The sequence below is a fragment of the Myodes glareolus genome, chromosome 3, assembly GCF_982192425.1.
Source record: "Myodes glareolus chromosome 3, mMyoGla1.1, whole genome shotgun sequence".
NCBI classification, from domain to species: domain Eukaryota; kingdom Metazoa; phylum Chordata; class Mammalia; order Rodentia; family Cricetidae; genus Myodes; species Myodes glareolus.
The window spans coordinates 120,612,609-120,632,177 of NC_142028.1; the positions used below are offsets into that span (position 1 = coordinate 120,612,609).

A 19,569-nucleotide genomic window follows, 5' to 3' on the forward strand; every position below is an offset into this window, starting at 1 on the left:
TGTGGAGGCCACAAATGGGCTTCAGATCCGCTGGTGCTGGAGTTACAGGCTGTTGGGTTCTTTTTAACTTAGATAATTACTGAAGTGTTGGTTTCTAGCTTTCCCATCTCTGTGTATTCCACAATCCCGTCACTACCTGAGAAGATACTGGAAATAATCGTTTTTCATTTGTTAAGACTAATTTCCTACCTTAATATATAGTCTCTTCTAGGGAAATAACCATGCACTGATAGGAAAATAAAAGTGTGTTTTGTAAATGTTGTATAGACTGATCTGTAAATATATGTAAAGCCCATTTATCTACTACATTATCTTAACTCTCGTGTTTTTTTTTTATTGTTAGATAGTCTTTCTATTAGGAAGATTCTGGTATTAAGCCTTATTGTTTTAGAGCTATCTCTTGTAGTAGGTGTAATATTTTATAAATTCAGGTGCTCTAATACTAGTGCCTATACATTTCTAATTTGTTAAATTTACTTTAAAAAACAGTTTAATATTATTTGTGTATATGTGCTGGTGTTTGTGTGTGTGAAAATGTGTTTGTGCATGCAAGTGTATGGCTTGTGTGTTTTCTAACTGCCGCATATGTGATGGATACACACAAATAGATCTTGTCTAATGATCATAAGCTCCATTAGATTTTTATGGTTTTCAACAATCTTTGCTCCTCTTTCTGACAGACAGCCTTGGTTGGTATGATAGTCTTGGCTGACAGTTACTTTCTTCAGCGCTTGGAATGCGTCAGTCCATACCCTTTGCAGATTTCTGGGAAGAAACTTGCTGTTAGTTTAATAGGGATGCCCTTAAATGTGACTTGATATTTTTCTCTTGCAAACTTTAAGATTTATTCTTTTCTTTGTCCCATGTGTGGTAAGGATTCATTTTTTGTTATAGTTTGTTTTTGTTTGTCATCTTTATGTTTGGGTTCTGTTGGGTTATTGGATCTGGGTGTCCATGATTTCTCCACTATCAGGGAGTTTGTTTTGTTTTTGTTTCCTTGTCTCTCACTGAGTGGTTTTTCTATGCCCTTTCCCTTTGTTCTCTTCCATGTTAGGAAAGCCAGTGACACAGACATCAACCTCCTGATGATGTTCAGAACTCCCGTGTTGCTTCACACTTACTCTTTCCTGTCTGCATGTGATATTTTAAGACCTGTCTTCAAGTACCAGGGCTCTTTCTCTGGCTTAACCTATCTGTTAAGGCTTTCAATTAAATTCGTTTTTTTTTTCAGTCTTTGAGTTTCTTTTTTATTTATTTAGAATTATACATAATAATAATTGCTGCCTAATAAGGAGAAATAAAGATTAAAGTAGAGAGTGTCTTAAAGATTTTTTAATGTAGTTCTGTGTGAAAAGTAAATTGATTAGTATTTAATGAATTAACAACACATTGTATATCACTTATAAAACAGTTTTATTTTAAATTCTGCTTTTCTACATCATGAGTTTCAGACGCAATTTTACTATGTGACAAATGGAAGACATTCCACAAAAAAATCTGATTCATTGGTATTTTTGAAAAATTCTCATTCCTTCTTTTTCAACATTTCCCATTCATATTGTGTATTGTTTTCCTGATTTTTAATTTTTGACCTGTATGTTTTTCAAGCTCACTGACATTTTTTAAAGAAAAATTGTATGTGTGTGTGTGTCTGTTTGTGTGTTATGCTCATTAGATGCAATGTCATTAGATGCCAGAAGTGATAGATCTCCCTGGAACTGGAGTTACAGGTTTTTGTGAGCCATGTGACGTGGTGCTGGGAACCAAACTTGGGTCCTCTGGAAGAGGAGTGTGCCCTATTAACTGCATAGCCCTTTTACTGATGTTATAAACATTCTTTTGAATTATTAGGAATTTTATTCATTTCGATATCTTCAAAGCTTATTGTAAGATTTATAATTTATTTATAAATTTATAAGAGGTTTAAGATATTGGATTAGGTGAGGTTTTTTTGACAGAGAAATAGAATGTAGTATACTTCAATTTGGTAACATGATTATAAATCCTGATACTTAAAGTTTGTTAGCTCCTTGGACTCTCAGATAGGGCGGTTGATTGCATCAAGGAGTGCTTTGTGACAGAGGCAGCACTGTGATTGGCCCTTGGAAAGTGGCATGCTGCCTCCATGCAGTTTTTTGGGCTTGTTTGTGACATGTTCTCATAGGGAAGGGCCTGGGTGGAGACAGGCCAAGCACCCGGAAAGTGTCTGAATGAAATGGCGGGTGATAGGGCTAGTTTGAGATAAGCTGAGGCTACAGTGTTGCTCCCTGGAAGAGCCAGGGATGGGCTGCTTCCTCTTGAGATTTTGTCTGCAGTTTCTGTCTCCATGTGGCTGGGTTGGCAAATGGCCATAGTTGCCCTTGTGAGAGTGGTGTTCTCAAGGAGGCATGTGAAGGAGATGCCCAGAGAAGAACATCTGAGCTCCTCCTAATTGTGCAGTGTAAACCCTTCCTTCGTCTGGTCCTTCCCATGGGAGAGTTGTTCAGTAGATTTGTGACCAGAGTATTTATGGGGCCATCCTTCTTAACTGGAGGGAGGTATGGTGCCCTAAAACAAGAGCCCAAGTTTCAGATTCCTCTGCTTTCCGATTCAGACCTAGGAGGCCCAGCTCTGTTGGGAGGACTGAAACCACCATTTCCCCATGAATCTTCTCTGTTGCTCCTGGATTCTTAAGGAAGAGTATTCAGTTGGTTCATTAAGTTGGACATGTTTCTTCCTCTCCCCAAGTAGTGAGAGCAACAACAAAGAACTCAAAATTCTCTCTGTCAAGTGTGACTCCAGATAAGTGATGTCGCAGGACTGTACTTTGACTCTCACTCTGTTGTGCCCTCACCTGTCCAGGACCTAGATTAGCTCTGGGATGCAGTGGTGGTCGGCAGGGCAGGATTCACGTCCAGGCTCTGGCTCTGTCTCTCACGTACTATACTAAGAGAGGAGAGATTTGTTGCACCTCAGCCTCAGCCTTCATGCTGGGCACTCGTCCTGCCTTCTTATCATCTTTCCGGGAAGGGAACCACTCATGTCCATGGTCACGTAACTAGACAGCAGGTGAAGTCTGTCTATTTACACAGCCCTGGAATAGTGAAGGAGGTTTGAGGGAACTACCCAAGGTCACCAATTTTCAGTTCTGATTGTTTTGCTTCAGCAGGGCACGCCGTCTCCATGCCTCCCCGAAACATTTATTACAACTCCGTGGGCTGTGAGAGCATGAGTCAGTTGGCTGTCTTTGTGTTGCCATGGCAGCTGTTCTTCCTCAAGGCCTTCTTAACACACATGCTCCCATAGCCTCTAGGCTCTTTGCTTTAAGCCTTTTCCCATTGCTGACCAAATGAGTAGGTAAATCCTGTTCCTGCCCCATCCTTTTGGAGGAGGCCTCTTACATTCAAATGTGCAAATATTATAAAATTGACTTGTGATATTGAAAGTATTGCCTAATGAAAGTCCAAGATGTAGAATGCTGTAATACTTATCATCTTAATAGTTGATGTTGAGACCACAGAATTTGGGCCACAGTGGCCTGGTTTTCAATTTCAAGATTAGAAATTACATAAATCTTTGTCCTTCTCTCTGTCTGTATGAGCATTGTTTATCTTTCTGGGAAATAAAAGTAATGATCCTTACCATGTATATAAAGTCAGCAGTATCTCACATCACAGTGCTCTTGGCCCATGGTTGTAGCTGGTGCTCAGAAAATGGTGAGTCCCATAACTGATGTAGTCATACCAAGGGAAAAGGCTTGTGTTCTTGGGATTCTTGACTTTGATTCATGCCTTGATGATACTGTGCGTCATATACCCCATGATGCTTATTCTCTCTACCCCAACGTCCGCCTCTCTTTATTTCTCTCACAGTACACCAAGGGCTATGTGAGGCCTTAGGTTTCTCCCCGTAATCTTTTGAAGGGTGACACTTTGTAGAATTATGGAACAGACCAATTTCATGTCTTAACTTGGTTGGGGGACATGTGGCAGAACATGGCCTACTCTAGTATGTTCTCTTAGATAGCTCAATTAAAACTCTAAAGCAAATGATAAAGGAGAGTAAAATAAATGATTATGGGACATACATACTAGAGCAGTTTTTTTCAACCTGTGGGTTATAACCCCTCTGGGCATCAAACAACACTTTCACAGGGCTTGCATAACAGATATCCGCATCTCATGTATTTCCATTATGATTCATAACAGTAGAAAATTACAGTTATTAAGTAGCAGTGAATGTTTGGAGGTCACCACAACATTAGGAACTGTATTAAAGGGTCACAGGATTAGGAAAGTTAAGAACTACTGTATTAGAACTTGAATCATCCTCAAAATATGAGTCTATTGTTTGTTTAAAGAAAAGAGCTGAACATAGCAATTCGTGTAAATAGACTTATAGTACCACGTGCATAAAGAATGCACACTTAGCATGAAATATGAACATTTAAACAGTTGAAATCCCATTTTTATTAAATAGACGGCAAAACAAATATAATCCCAAAATATGGTCCTGGATCAGGAATGAATGATCTCTTCAATGAATGGAGGTTGGACAATAGTCATTGTGGAAATGCAAACTATAATTCCTCTGATGTATCACATTGAAGCTGTTAGTGTGGTTATTACCAAGAAGTTGAAAGAGAATGAGAGTAAAGTTGAAGCTTTATCTCATATCTTATTAAAAATGAACTCAAAATTAGATCTAAACACAGCAGTTAAAGTTTGTGACAGTTGTTCTGGGCTGTGTTTTCTTCTTCTTTTTTTAAATGATCCTGAAAGTATAGGCTGTAAAACAAGAGCTTTCACAGAGCAAAGGAAACAATTTAACAGAGGGAAAAGATTGCCTGTATCTGGGAAGAAAGTATTTATAAGCCACATATCTCACTGGCAATTGAAAAGTATCAATAATATTTAAGAAATGTAAACAGTATAACTGCAAGAAAACTAAATGAGCAAAGGACTTGATTAGACTTCTCAGTTGAAACCATACAAATAGTTACTTTATGAAAAAAATGTTTCTAGTCATTGTGGAAATAAATGCAAATTCCAACCACAACAGCATATCACGTATCACCTTGAAGCTGTGAGAATGGTGTTTACAGAAGACTAAAGATACGAATGCTGGGGAGGATGCAGAGGCAGGGGACTCCTGTGCACTGTTGGTGGGAATGTAAATTACTGGAATTGTTTTGAGCCCAGTATGAAGGTTCCTCCAAAAGTGAAACTAGAATTATCTTATGATTCAGTAATTGCCCTTTTGTGTATACATCCAAAAGGATTGAAGTTAGTATGTTTCAGAAATATCTCCCCTTCTATTTCTCGTTCACTGTGGCACTGTTGACAGCAGTCAAGAATGGAAACAACCTAAGTGTTCAACACCTGCTGTATGGAAAAGAAAAATGCACACTGAGCATACACATACGCACATATACACATGTATGCACACAGACACCAGAAATTTTATTCAGCTATAAAGTGAAACTGTCATTTATAACAACATGAGTGGACCTGGGATCTAAAGACGCTGACCCTCCGGAAGTCAGGAGTAGAACAGTGCTTCCTGGTCTGTGCTGGGGTTTGTGGGGTGTGGTGAGATGTTGACCAAAGGGACGGAGTTTCAACAAGAGGGATCAATTTTCCATATGTATTATTGGTATGATGAATATAATATGTTTAAAACTTTAACATTGCTAAAAGGACAAATTTTAAATGTCACTAAAAGAGACATTTAAATAACAAACATGTTATTAGCTTGATAAACTTGATCCCCAGTGTTTATATACATCAAATCATGCCATTTTACTCATAAATATGGTTATTTACCAATTAAAAGTAAAATATTAAAACAATATTCACATCTAAACTGAAATTCTAAACAAAACACATTCTTCCTAAGGTAGTGTGCAGATTTACTACTGTGTGTGTGTGGGGGGGGGGTTAAGTATGTGTTCATGTGTGCCTGTGCATATGTGTGCTAGTGTATGTGCTAAAGGTCAGAGGTTGACGTCAGGCATCTTCCTTTGTTGCTCACTACCTGTGAGATAAGGTTTCTCACTGAACCTGGAACTCACTGCTTCTGCCAGGCTGGCCAGTGAACTCTAGGGATTTGCTTGTCTCTGTGCCTCCTTCCCCAGCTCTGGGTTGTAGACTGCTCATGTCTAGGTTTTTTGCAGGTGCTAGTAATCAAACTCAAGTCTTCATGCCTTCTGCCTTGCTCCATTGTAGTGTTAAAGAGATATGTTTAAGTGGCTATTTTAATTTAAGATCTTAAACTTCCTTGAATTTTTTTTATATGTATGTGAGTGGTCCTTTCAAGTGGTGTGGTGGATTGGTTTAATTAAGTGGATTGAGATCATTACATTATTATTATTTTTTTTTAAAAAAAGTGAAAGTAAAAGGTCCCAAATGTGTGCTTTTGTGTGGGTATGAACTGAGGGGGTTTCGAACCAGATACCAGCTAAGTGTTGTTCCTTAGTCAAGGTGATTAAAAGTGTAGGACCCAACCATGACTTGCTCAATAGAGGCCTGAGTCTTAGTAGTTTACTAGAAGTGTAGGATCCAGCCATGACTAGCTCAATAGAGGCCCGAGTCTCAATAGTTTACCATGGTTCTGATAAAGACCACAAACTGAGACTACCCAGGTACCATACAAAAAAGGATTCCTAATGTTCCAACCTTTGTAGATAGGATCACCTGTGAGTACATACCCATCACTTTTCACCAGGACCCCCTAGAGAAATGTCAGCCAATCAGGAGGCCTAAATCATAGAATCCCCTTACCCTACTAATGTAACTATTCTGGTTTTTGCCTTTAAATAATGCCCCTAGAAGGCAGGGTACCTCTTCTTGCTTCTGCTGCACCAGATGCTGTGCTGAGGTTCCTGCTGGCTTGTATTGTGCACACACTACACCTTGTTATTGTTTCGGTGAATTAGTCTCCCTGGTGGTCTTTTGGGGTCCCCACAGACTAGGCACAACACAAGTAAATTAGCTTCCCTTAGCCTTTTTCCTTGCTCATAAAACGGGAGCAGGGCTAGTGTGTACTCATTGGTAGAGCACTGTAAGACCCCAGATTCCATCCTCTGTCTTTACTTATTTATTCATTATTTTACTCATTCTTTACTTCAGTTATTCACTAAATACTTAGATATTTTATTGTGATGATTTGGTTATCTATTGCTGTATAGCAGATCACCCCAAAGTTGGTGTCTAAAATGACAAATTTATATTTCATTTTTATAGCCAAGGATTTTGGCGGGGCTCATGGGAATGGTTTTGTGCCCTATGTGCCTGTCACTTGTACTGATTTAGTGGGTGGGCTGCTTTGGAGAGCAAATGACTCTTAAGGAGTACCTTGATGGAGATGGGTGGAAAATTAAGCTGAGGTTATCGACTGGAGTACCTGCCTTTGGCCTCTCCAGTGTAGGAAAATTAGGATGGCCATGCCTCTTAGATGTAGGATTTATAGGCCTCCCAAAGAGTGCCCAAGGAGACAGGAATTAGAAACTTTCAGACCTGGACCAGAAATAGTGCATGCTCTTTAGGTTGCAGTGGTCACTACATTCCTAAGTTTTGAAAAGTGGAGAAACAGACTCCTTATCTCTTCATGGGGGAAAGTCAAAGTGTTTATGACTCTCTTTAATACAGTACTTTCTATGTGTATGGTGCCATTACAGGGGATAGAGTTGCAACAGTAAAGACAATATGATTGGCTCTTGGAGGACTGAGAAAGTTCACAGAAAATATTAGCAAGTGCTATGGGGAGAGATAGTAGAGGAAAGGAGTGTGCAGAGGAGGGGGCTGGAGGGAGGTTGTGAAAACTGGAGTGAGGTGACAGACCTGCAGGAGGTGGAGGGCAGCTCCGAACTGCAGGCCTCGGGTACAGCAAGCATGAAGGTCATGATTTGAGTACATACCTACAATGTAGAAGCCCGACCAGGACAGTCAGTTACCAGAACAGAAAGAGTGGGGCGAGCGGAGAACTCTGAGGTAGGCAGGATTTATCTGGAGTCAGGTTGGGCTCAAAGCTTATCATCATACTTTTGTTTTTGAGGCAAGATCTCATAGGGAGCCCTGCCTGATGTGGGACTCAACTGTGTAGACCAGGATGGCTTCAAACTCAGAATTCTGTATGCCTCTACCTCCCGAGTGCTGGGATTAAAGATATGCACCACCATACCTCCATCATAAATTTTGAAGATAAAATAGATTAACTAAGACAATGCCTGGAACATGATTTGGGTCATGGTAAGTGCTTGCCCCAATACCTTGTGGTCCATTGACCCTAAATGTGGGAGGATTCCAGTTCCTCCTTGTTGCTTTGCCTACTTCTCAATCACAGCTACTTCTCTGACACTAGTGTGTGTACACTCTGATCAGAAACAGCAACAGGATCCCAAGGGGAAAATTTAATAAAATCCTGTTGTTGGACAGGTTAATCCTGCCTCTTCTGTAACAGCTTTCGGGAGGTAGATGGACTTTGCCCTGGTAGATATTCTGATGTGGAAGAATTGACTCTGTGCTTTGTAAGTGCACACCTTGGGTGATTCTCTTTTTTTTAATCTTTAATTTCTTTTTTAATGTATATGAGTAATTTGCATGCATGTATGTCTATACATTACTTCCATGGCTTGTGCCCACAGAGGCAGAAGAAGGCATCAGCTCTCTGGGTGTTCGAGTTGCAGATCCCTGTAAGATGCCATGTGGTGCTGAAAAATCAAGCCCAGTCCTCTAGAGGTGCAGTTGGTGATTTTAACTCCTGCATCTTCTCTAGGCCCTTTGTAGATGATCCTTAAAAGAACAGCTTTTGTTTGAACTGCTCTTGAAAGCACTGTGATTCATAACTAGCAAGAACAGCTTGCAAGTGGGAAAGGAGTATAGTTACTTCTATACAGACATGGTTGGCCATCAAGAAGATGCAAATTTAAACATTTATGAAGAAGCCTTTCCTATCAGTTCCATTAGGAAACATCTTGGAAACTGATATTGACAGGGATGTGAGGGAAGAAAGCATGAGGCTTTGTTGCGGTTGTTTGGTTGTTTGTTTGGTTGGTTTTTGTCACTACCTATTTGGAAGAATCCTCAAAATATACATACCCTTTTGACCTAGAAATTTCTCTCAGGGTTGAAAAATCTAAAGCTAAAAGATATCCACAGCAATAAAAAGCAGTAAACTATAATAACATGTTTTGTGGAGGCTCAGATAGTTGGAGACCATACGCAATAAATTTTGCTGTATTCGTTAAGATTGCTAAATGAGAAGATTATGTGGGATTGTTTTGTTTTTTTGTTTTTGTTTTTGGAGACAGGATCTTGCTCTGCAGAACTACCTGACCTGGAATTTTCTCTGAAGACTAGTCTGGCCCGGTTTGAGGCATCATACCAGCTTTCCTTTTTCTTTTTTTTTTTAATTGTTGTTTTTATGTCTTTATTTCGTTTCTGCATGTTCTTTGTAAGTCATAGTATAGCAGAATAAATAAAAATGGAAAAAGTTGAAACCAAAGTTAACATAATGTAGAAGCTTATTGCAGTTGGAGAAGGTCCAAAAGAAGCATTCACAACTCAAACGTGGCTTAAGTTGTTGGCAGGACTGGCTCATTGGTTATTATTCTGTTACTGGTGCTTTAGCATTACAGCTGGTTGTGTCTGGATTCTGCATTTTCACGTTTAACCAAGCTTGAGTGGAAAATTGTGTCTGTGTTGAACATGTAGAGACTTCTGGCCATTATTCTCTCACAGTATTTTGTAACAGCTGTGCACAGCATTTGCAGTATTCTAATTGGAGGATGTGGGCGTTTTCTCTACAACTATTATACTGTTATAGGAAGGACTTGGGTGTTACTTTTGGTATCCTTTGGGGTTCTGGAGCTAATTGCCCAGAGACATTAAGGGACAGTTTTGTTTATAGAATTAAAAACAAAGATCTGACCAAAAAAATCTTTAACCCCGCTCCAGAATTAGATTTTGGTTTACTGCTTAGAGTCCATGATCTTTGTGATCTTATTCTGAATTAAGGACCCAAGATAAAGATAACCTTATCTTTTTCCCTTGTGGGGAGCCAGCATTTAATTTAAAAATATTTTTGTTTCTTCCCAATATTTGAGTCTCTGATTTTGTGATTGTTTACAAAATGGTAATTGTGTTTTCATTATTTCTTATTTTATAGCTTAATATCCTTGAAAAAATATACTTGTTTCTTCTTTTCTAGCTGTTTGTCCATACAGGAAAAATTAAACACAAAAATAACAAAAGGAGTTTTATAGACACCTCAGAAGGCGTTTGTTTCGTGTTTCAGGTACAACAGCTTATCACAGTACAGATTTAGTCTTTCTGGAAGTCAGAAGTCTGAGACATGGTACAAATGGAGGCTGTTCTTATGGGTTGGATTCCTCTTAAAGCTGTAGATTCTGGAGGCTGACTGATTTCTGAACCAGTGACCTCTTTCCATCTTCAGTGCTATCCATGGTTGCTAGAGACATCTTCTGCCTTCCCTTCCATCTCCATGGGCCCTTGTGCTTATATTGGAGCCACCTTGATAACCTAGGATGACATGTGCCCTTTAAAGTCATATGATAAACAGCTTGACTTCGTCTGTTAACATTTATTCATTTTTGCCATTTAGGGATTGAAGCAGGAACATCTCTGAGAAGCAATTATTCTGCCTAGCAGAGCAACCAAAAGTGTTTTTTATTTGTTTTGCTTTTTGAAGTAGTATGAATTCACAGATTTCCTCACCCTTGCCATGCATGTGTGCATGTTGGGGATTGAACTCAAGGCTTTGTATGTACTAAGCTTCTTCCACTAAGCCATATCCTTAGCACTAAATGTAGATTTTTGATGTATTTGAATTACTTGCTCATCCTTACAAAAATTCTATTTTCTCCCCTCAGTAGTGGGAAAGCGTATTCTGGTTTGTTCCCTTGGATGTGCTTGTTGTTGTCTTTGGTCCCTTCCTTCCTCTTGAGTATGAAAAGATGTCTGGAGTCATCTTGTATGCTCCTGTCCCAAGTCTGCCATTAGTCATTCTTTCTTGTGAGATGAGCTTCCTTAGTGCTCCACAGCTACCTGAAGCGCTGTTAAATAGAGAGGCCATGGGTCTGCCTTTCCAGAGGTCTGCAGCATTAGTGTCAGGATGTAGGTGATTCTGTTTTAGGTACTAATCTTTGGGACCACAGAAAAAACACGTTTTTAATGGGAAATGGTCGAGAACGCAGTATGGATGGCAGCAGGACATTGATACTGGTCCTTCAATGGAAGGAAGGAAACAGCGAAGTGTAAGTGCATGTGGATAGCTCAGATTCAGATTTACAGTGAGTCTAACTTTGTTTGTTTGTATATCTTTCCTATTGTGTTGAAAGTCCTAGATGTAATGACATTAATAAATCTTCGTTTAGTAAATACATACTATGTATGTACATGTACTTTAGAATACCATTACTAGTATTATTATTTATGATACACTTACTTCAAGCACTTTAAAGTTTTCTGTTCCCCTTTGCCTGTGGAGATATACCTCAGTGAGGGTGTTCTCATCAGTCCACTGTCAGGTTACTGAAACAGTTTCTGTTTGTTCAACCTGTCAAAGTTAGGTAAAGTCAGACTCATTGTGACTTTGTTTGCTGTATTTTCAGTTCAGGGGAACTTTAAAGGAGATAATTGTGTAAAATTTTAAGTGGTCACATCTGTAAAAGTCGTCCTGTCTTTTCTTCTTTTTTTTCTATCCAGCTCTCCTCTGTCTTACAGGCAACCATTTAGTTTATGTTACGGTGAAAATATGTGGCAGTATGTTTTCCTTTCTCATTTCTCCTGGCTCTCCTTCCTCAACGTCTACATTAATACATTCTGGAGATTACTCTGGGACATCTTCAGAGAGACCTTGTTTCTTTTTCCATGCAGCGTAAGTGTTCTGTGGTGAGATTGCCCCACAGTGTATTCCTCTTGGTGCACACTGGGTTCTTTGCAGCTGTCTGCTTTTCCAAATAGTCACTGTCACAGAGTCAACCTCATAAGTACCTGCTTTAAGGTAGTAACAGTCTTACTCTGTATTGTTGTATTTTCCTGTCTTTTACAAAACTTCCTACCAAAATTATTTGTGTGTTGTTGCAAGTTCTTTATGACCACTGTGAAGGCCTTTCCTGGTTGGTTACTTGTATTATAGAATCGCAGGGACGTGCCCCTCTGTTTAGGGTCCTCTCAGAGTGCTCCCTCAGTTGGATAAGCTTGGAGGAAGTAACCAGCGCTGTATTATGCACACAGCTTGATTATATTGTTCTCTTTACTTGTAATTGTGTTTTTAAAAATATTTTTTCTCTACTATTTTCTCTTATTTTTTCTTTGTTTCAGACTGTTTGGTTTTTTTGGTTTTTCAGCATTATAAATAATACCATGTATATAAAGGCTTTTTAAAATTTGTGATGTTCTGAAAATTGGTTTTTGTAAAACTCTGAACGAGAAAGAAGCCTGTATTTGTTAAATACAGTGATCAGCTTGTTCTTGTCATAGCTTGAGAAGTGAAGTCGGTAAGAGATTGTCACCTTGAACTCTTTAGCCAGTAAATTCCATTTTTCTTCTTTTTCTTGTGGTAGGACCTTAGAAATGAAGTTGAAAAACTAAGGAATGACGTGAATGGGAGAGAGAAGGTAGTGGAAAAACATTACAGGAGTCTGCCGAACGAAAGCAGTACAAAGCTCCACACTGCAGAGGAAGTGCTTGGGTGTCTAAGAAAAAGTGGAAGTCAAAAGAATCTGCTGCTTCAGGTAGGATGCCATTTTTTCCTTTCATATCTCAGTCACTTTTTAATGCAGTAGTTTATCCTAAACTCTTGCAAGGACTCTTTCTTTGAGACAGAGTCTCTTGTAACCCTGGCTAATCTCAGACTCACTTTGAGGCTGGGATGACTGTGAGCCTCTGACTGTCCTGTTCCCACCTTTGGTGCACTGGGATCCGAGCTGTATCCCACCACTGGCTCCTTAACAGAGTTCACCCCTGTCTGTGGTACTTAGAGCTTCCCTTACGTTTGTCATGTTCCTTGGCTGGTAGGAAGGGAAGTGCTTACCCAGGTCACATGATAAATGCAGTACCCTAGCTGGATTTGCTCCTATGCCCAGCCCACTCAGTGAAGGCAAGTACTTAGGCAGTAGTCCTTCACTCCTTTGCCCATTTCCTCTCCTGTTTAGTCTTGGAATTCCCTTGTTATTTGATTAATATATTGAATTTCTGAGATTCAACCCAGGTAACAGTGTGTATTAAGTCTAGGTATTTAATGTCGCCACCTACTACTGATACTTCATTGAAACCAGAGTGTAGAGGCGGGAAAGAGTATGTCCACAGGGCTGTGTAAGAGACCTGTACAAAAGAAGCTGGGAGTTAACAAAATTTTTGATGTTACATGTGTTTGGACAAGTGGGACCTATGCAAGGTTCAGTTTCACCACTGTGGCACATAATAGAGACTAGCCAGCAAGAATCAAGCTGACTTAAGCTACAGCTCAAGAAAGGCTCAGCAGACATAAGATGTGACCAATGCCTTTGAATCAGGAGATTTAACTGAGATTTGAGGCAGGTCTAGGTGACCTTCTTCCTCTCCAGCAAGAGATCTCTGGAGAATGTAAAGTAGAGGAGTGCTGACCTGGGGGCCACGGGAGGCAGAAGAGACTCACAGAGCAGAAATGGCAATGGAAGGAGTCAGGTGAGTGAACTGTGCGGACCCCAGCCAGGGAGACACCTCCTCGGGAGAAAAGGGTGAAAGATTGTGGAAGCTGACGATTCTTACAGCTGGTTTTCACCTGTCCATCTCCTAGGAAGTCTACTTTGTTCTGTCCATTTCCACACTCACTGAGTTTCTGAGCACTTTATTATTTAAAAGGTGAGTGGCCTAAGTTCATCAAAAGGGAGAAAATGTTGAAGAGGCAAGTCAAAGGCTTAAGAGAATGGAGGTACATAGAAATTGGGACAGGTGGCTCTGCCTGTAATCCTAGCACTTGTAAGGCTGAGACAGGAGGGTCATGAGTGTGAGGGCAGCCTGGGCTATTGAATGAGACCTTATCTAAAGGGAATGGGGGAGAGTTTTTAGTAGAAATGCAACAATGAAAATTATATAGCTTTTTAAACCTACAAAAATCTGGCAACAAAACCATATAAAATAGGAAGTAAGATCCGGATCCATGGGAATGACTCAGTGGGCATAAGTACTTGTCATAGAAATCTGATGACCTGAGTTTGATTCCCAGAACCCACATAGAGGTGGAAGGAGAGAATTTGCTCCATATAGCTGTTCTCTGACCTCCACTAGTGCTATGGCACACATGCTGTGATATACACACTCAGACACAGACACACACACACACACACACACACACACACACAGAGAGAGAGAGAGAGAGAGAGAGAGAGAGAGAGAGAGAGAATAAAGATCAGAATCTAATACAAATAAAGATATCTAGAAAAGAAGAAATGGCCTATTAGAAATGCAATATATGATTGCTGACTTAAACATTTTCAGCACTAGGGTTAGAAAGTCGAAGATAAAAGTTGTGTACGTCGTCCACAAACATAATTAAACAAGAAGATAGGGAAAAGGTAAAGATAAGAAAATTAGAGGCATGGGTCAAGAGTTCCAAAATATGACTAACTGAAACTCCAGGAAGCAGAGCAGGCAAAGCAGGTCCAGGTATCAGGGGCCACGTCCCAGAATGGAAGGACAGCTGTCCCTGCGCAAGGGATAAAGGAAGACCCATAGGCTGAGGCATTGTGATACTTCAGAGCTTGGTGATTAAGAAAGGATCCAGAGAGGGGAGCAACATAGACCGTGCAGGAAGAACTGGGACTCAGAGTGACATCAGAACTCCCAACAGCTGCTTTAAACACTGAAGATATGGGTGATGCTTTCAGACTTTAAGGAGAAATGATTTCCAAACTAGCATTCTGTCTTCAGCTAGTCTCTGCCGTCCAGTGTGAGAGCCGAGCAAGGTATTTTTCAGGTATGTGGTATCTTAAGGTGTCTTGCATGCGCTCTTCAGGAAGTTCTTGGCAGAAGAGCCATATAGACAATGGAATTAACACAGGAGAGATAAAGGATCCAGAGAATAGTGGTTTCCCCAGGATGTGCTGAAGGGAAGTCCAGAGTGACAGCTGTGCTAAGTATAGAGTCCAGGTTTGGGTCTTTGAGGGAGGGTGTCATCTGGCACTCCTCTGGGAAACTAGCAGAACTGATCTATTACTGTTATAGTTGACCCTATTGGGAGGGATTTAATTTTTTTCTTAGAATTTGGAGAAAATTTGCAGTTTATAATAATTTTATGAACTAAATAGGCAAATAGAACAAACTAGTTACTAATTCCAAGAGTTCAGAGAACTGAATGTGACTAGCAGTGTGATCATGAATGCTGCATTGCTCAGCAGTGTTTATGTGGCTATAATGAAATACAAATATTGTTTCAACTAGTTATAATACAGTTGTTAGGAAAGGCCTTGAGATGCAGATGATTTGTAGAAGAACTAAATCCCAATACTCCTGATTGGAGCCAGTTGGTAAAGTTGAAATGTAAGAAATCAAGAACCACAAGAGTGAGAATGTCGTGGTGACACCTGAAGGCAGAGCAGAAGTTTCACCTAAGGAATTGCAACTTGGTTTTGCCTGGGAGTGAGCCTTTGAGGTGAGACCTGTTCCCTTGTTAAGCTTTCCAGTGTAGTTTGCTTGGTGAAAACATGAGAACAATGAAGGTGCAGTTGTGTCAACAAAACCCTAGAGTGGCAGTGTTGGCCGATATCTAGTTTTTCCCATTATAGTTCAGTGGGCTCTTACAGAGCATTGCCCATTTCTTTCTTTGTGAGTACAGAATTCTTTCTAAATGATTGGCATGTTAAATTAATTCTGTTCCATGCTCAGGAGGTAGATGTGGATCTTATCCCTTGCTTTCCTTCAAAGAGTGAAGATTAGGAATAGATATTGTACTTGAACTTGGCCAGAGACCAGAGATGCAGTCTCTTAGACCTGTTGTATTATTGGATTCAGGCTTCTTAGGGGCCAGGGAAGGGACTGCACTGTGTGTTATGGAGGAAGAGCCTCATGTATGAGCACACCTCAATGCTTATTTGCAGTCCCGGCCTTCTTTGCCTTGTGTATGTCAGTGGTTTTGTGTTTATAGTTTCAGAGGAGACTAAGACTTTGTTGGATGTAAATATGTAAGCTCTCTAATGACCTGGCATGTTGACTGAGTAAGAAATGGATCCAGGGGTCATGAAATGAACAGGGTAAACCAAGGGATGGTACCAGCTCATTGGATCAGAGTACTGTATCCACAAAAGGACAGTCACTGTGGCTAGTAAAGGCAGTTCATGGACAGCCACCATCCTTGGTTACCTTGCTGGTATGCTGCTTGCCCTCACCCAGTCGTGGTATGCAGATAATGTTGCAGAACAGCAGTGTAGTTGCCTAATGTTTGGGGATGATGGAATTATTTAGGGGACATACAAATTTTGTGGCAAAATAAGATATCTTCCCTTAAAGAGTTTAAGAACTATACACACACACACACACACACACACACACACACACACACACATGTACAGTGTATGTGTGTATTGGATAAAAACTTCCTTATGGTTAGTTTCATTTCCTTAGAAATCCAGTGAAAAAGATTGGGAAGTAATACAGCAAAACTGTTATTTAATGACTGCAGAGGAGCTTAAGTTTGGGAGCGATGGCTTAGGAACAGAAAAGTGTTCTCAGCAGTCACCAGGCAGCAAACTCATCTTCTCTAAGGCAAACTTGACTGAATTTGGGTGTCCACATGCGAATGTATTCATGTTACTTTCTGAAACTTCTCTGATGACTCCTTTGATAGTGCGTCTTACTGGTACTTTAGCTTGCAGTGGGTGGGGTGGGGACGCTTTGCTAGCCATTCTGCAAATTGTTATCTTTGTTTGGTCATTCTGGTTTGTTGTGCACCTGATACCAAGAATTTCTAGCTTTTCTTGGAGAGGAATCGTGTATCAAGGATCCTCTCTTGAGAAATGTTGGATTCTAAGCAGTAGGGAAGTTGTCCTGATGAAATGCTGTCTCTTCCTCATCTGGCCCCCATTGTTGGTCTAGTCTCCTTTGCTCTTAACAAACTGTAGTGCTTGCCAATGCCTGAAAGCACAGTTGATGCTCTGTGTGCCTTTGTTTATGTCTGCCCATCTAACCCCTGAGTATCCCTGCAAACACCTGTCTAGGCTAACCTTTCTTGATCCCACAGCACTGTACTGCCCCCTCTTTTGTAGCATATGCTCTTCCTCTAGTTGTTGTCCTTGGCTCCACCTCTCTGCTTATCCTACCCTGCACCAGGTGAAGCACCATTGGCTGGCACTTTAGGGGTGAGAGTAGGTGCTTATCTCTGAATCCAGTGCTTAACCCTATACTTGGCTCTGGAAATGTGAGTTTAGTGATTACATGAATGAACTATATGAATGAATATGGCAACCTGACCCGCAAAAGAAGAGGTGTTAAGTGTAGGACAAGTCCTTTAAATCTTTTTTAAAATTAGGCAAATTGGTTCCCTGATGAATGGTTGATTGTGTCTTATGGTTTTATGAAAGGTGTTTCTCAAAATAATTAACAAGCTGGACAGCGTGGGCATCAGCCACTGGACAGATGTAAACACTTAGACTGGTGTAGAGCTGGAGGCTACCCTGGGCCATACCACCCTGGCAGTTATTTTATTGTGGAGTGGACCTTTTAAGGGCCCACAGCAGGAACCAAAGTGGCTATAGAGGTTACAGTGGATGGATTGGCCAGGATTTGTTTCTTAGTAGGCACAGAAGTAATTTAGCAACCAGTGCCTTCATGGTGCTTCAGTGACAGACCAGTCCTGGGCCTGTCTGGATGAGCTATTGGCTCTGACAGTTCATGTGCTGGCACCTGGAGGTCCTCGTGAGAATGTCAGCCTGGGTGAGAAGAGCCCTTGGGCTGAGTGGGAATCTGGAGCCTGGAGCTTTCTCCTGTTTCTGTCATTCCATTTAGGACAAGTGCAAGAACTAAGTCTCAGCCAATGTTTGGCGTTTTATTTTGGACCAAACTTAGTGGCACTATTGAGGTGTACACAGCCTGTAGTAAGTTAAGTGTTTTGAAACTAGACGGTTTAGATCAGGTAGTATTCTAGTTAGTTTTATGTCATCTTGACACAAGTTAGAGTCATCTGAAAGGGCAAAGCCTCAATTGAGAAAATGCCCCCATAAGATCCCACTGTAGGATGTTTTCTTGATTAGTGATTGATGGAGTAGTGCTCAGCCCATTGTGGGTGGTGCTATATCTGTGTTGCTGGTTCTAGGTTCTAGAAGAAAGCAGGCTGAATGAGCCTTGGAGAACAAGCCAGTAAACAGCATCCTTCAATGGCCTCTGCTTCCAAGTTCCTGCCCTGTTTAAATTTCTGTCCTGGCTTCCTTCAGTGATGAACTATAATGTGGAAGTGTACATCAAAGAAACACTTTCCTCCCCTGTTGCAAAAGGAAGCAGCGGACTGCGTTCCTGCCAGGGATCCTGGCTCCCCAGCTAGTTTACACCCGAAATATTTACACAGAAACTGTATTCATTTAAACACTGCCTGGCCCATTAGCTCTAGCCTCTTACTGGCTAACTCTCACATCTTGATTAACCCATTTCTATTAATGTGTGTGTAGCACCACGAGGTGGTGGCTTACCGGGAAGATTCTAACCTACGTCCATCTTGGGCCGGAGCTTCATGGCATCTGCCTGCCTCTGCTTGCTTTCTCCCACAATTCTGTTCTGTCTTCTCCGCCTACCTATGTTCTGACCTATCAGGCCAAGCAGTTTTCTTTACTAATTAACCAATGAAAGCCACAGATAGATAGAAGACCCTCCTACATCACTCCCCAGCTTGCTTTTTAGTCATTATGTTTCATTTCAACAATAGAAACCCTTACTAAGATAGGTAGTTTAGAGGGATACATTTCTATGGATTTATATGATTTAGTTTTAAACTTTGCTACTGTAATGTTTTAGTTATATAAATATATATCGTTAATTGGACAAAATGTTTATAATCATATAAAGCTGGTTGAATATTTTAATATTTATTACATTTATTTATTTTGTGCTGCATGGTATCTGTCCCTCATATAAACATGGGTACCAAGACATTGCATGGACATTTGGTAGTATCTACATCTTAGCAATTTTTAAACTATTCTTTAAAACATGCTGAAGTATTTGGCAAAAGGTTTTAGTCTGTTGTGCAGGCCTTATTGCAGACTATAGACATGGAATTGTAAATTACATTTCAGAATTGTAAATTTCTGGTGTCAATTTAGGAACTCCCAACTGTTGCAGTCATACAGTCTTTGCTCTGTTCCAGTGGTTCTCACCCTTCCTAATGCTGCGACCCTTTAATACAGTTCCTCATGATGTGACCCCCAGCCACAAAATGATTTTCATTGCTACTTCATAGCTGCAATTTTGGTATTGTCATGAATCGTGATGTAAATACCTGTGTTTTCCGATGGTCCTAGACGACCCCTGTTAAAGAGTTTGGTTGAGAATCACTGCTCTATTCCCTCAAGAAACGTTTGCTTTTCAAATGATTGTTCTTTCT

The 19,569-nt window shown here is 40.4% G+C and overlaps 1 protein-coding gene across 13 annotated transcripts in view; it reads left to right on the forward strand.

Moving 5' to 3' along the window:
• The window catches only part of Cdk5rap2 (CDK5 regulatory subunit associated protein 2), a 183,639-nt gene that overhangs the window by 70,070 nt on the left and 94,000 nt on the right, over positions 1 to 19,569 (forward strand). For 11 of the 13 annotated variants that reach the window (XM_087904938.1, XM_087904939.1, XM_087904946.1 and 8 more), the window contains one exon: positions 12,566 to 12,736. The exons of the other annotated variants lie outside the window; for them this stretch is intronic. In XM_087904938.1, coding sequence (XP_087761064.1) covers positions 12,566 to 12,736 — 171 coding nt within the window. The remainder of the gene's footprint in view (positions 1 to 12,565; positions 12,737 to 19,569) is intronic. 13 annotated transcript variants of the gene reach the window in all.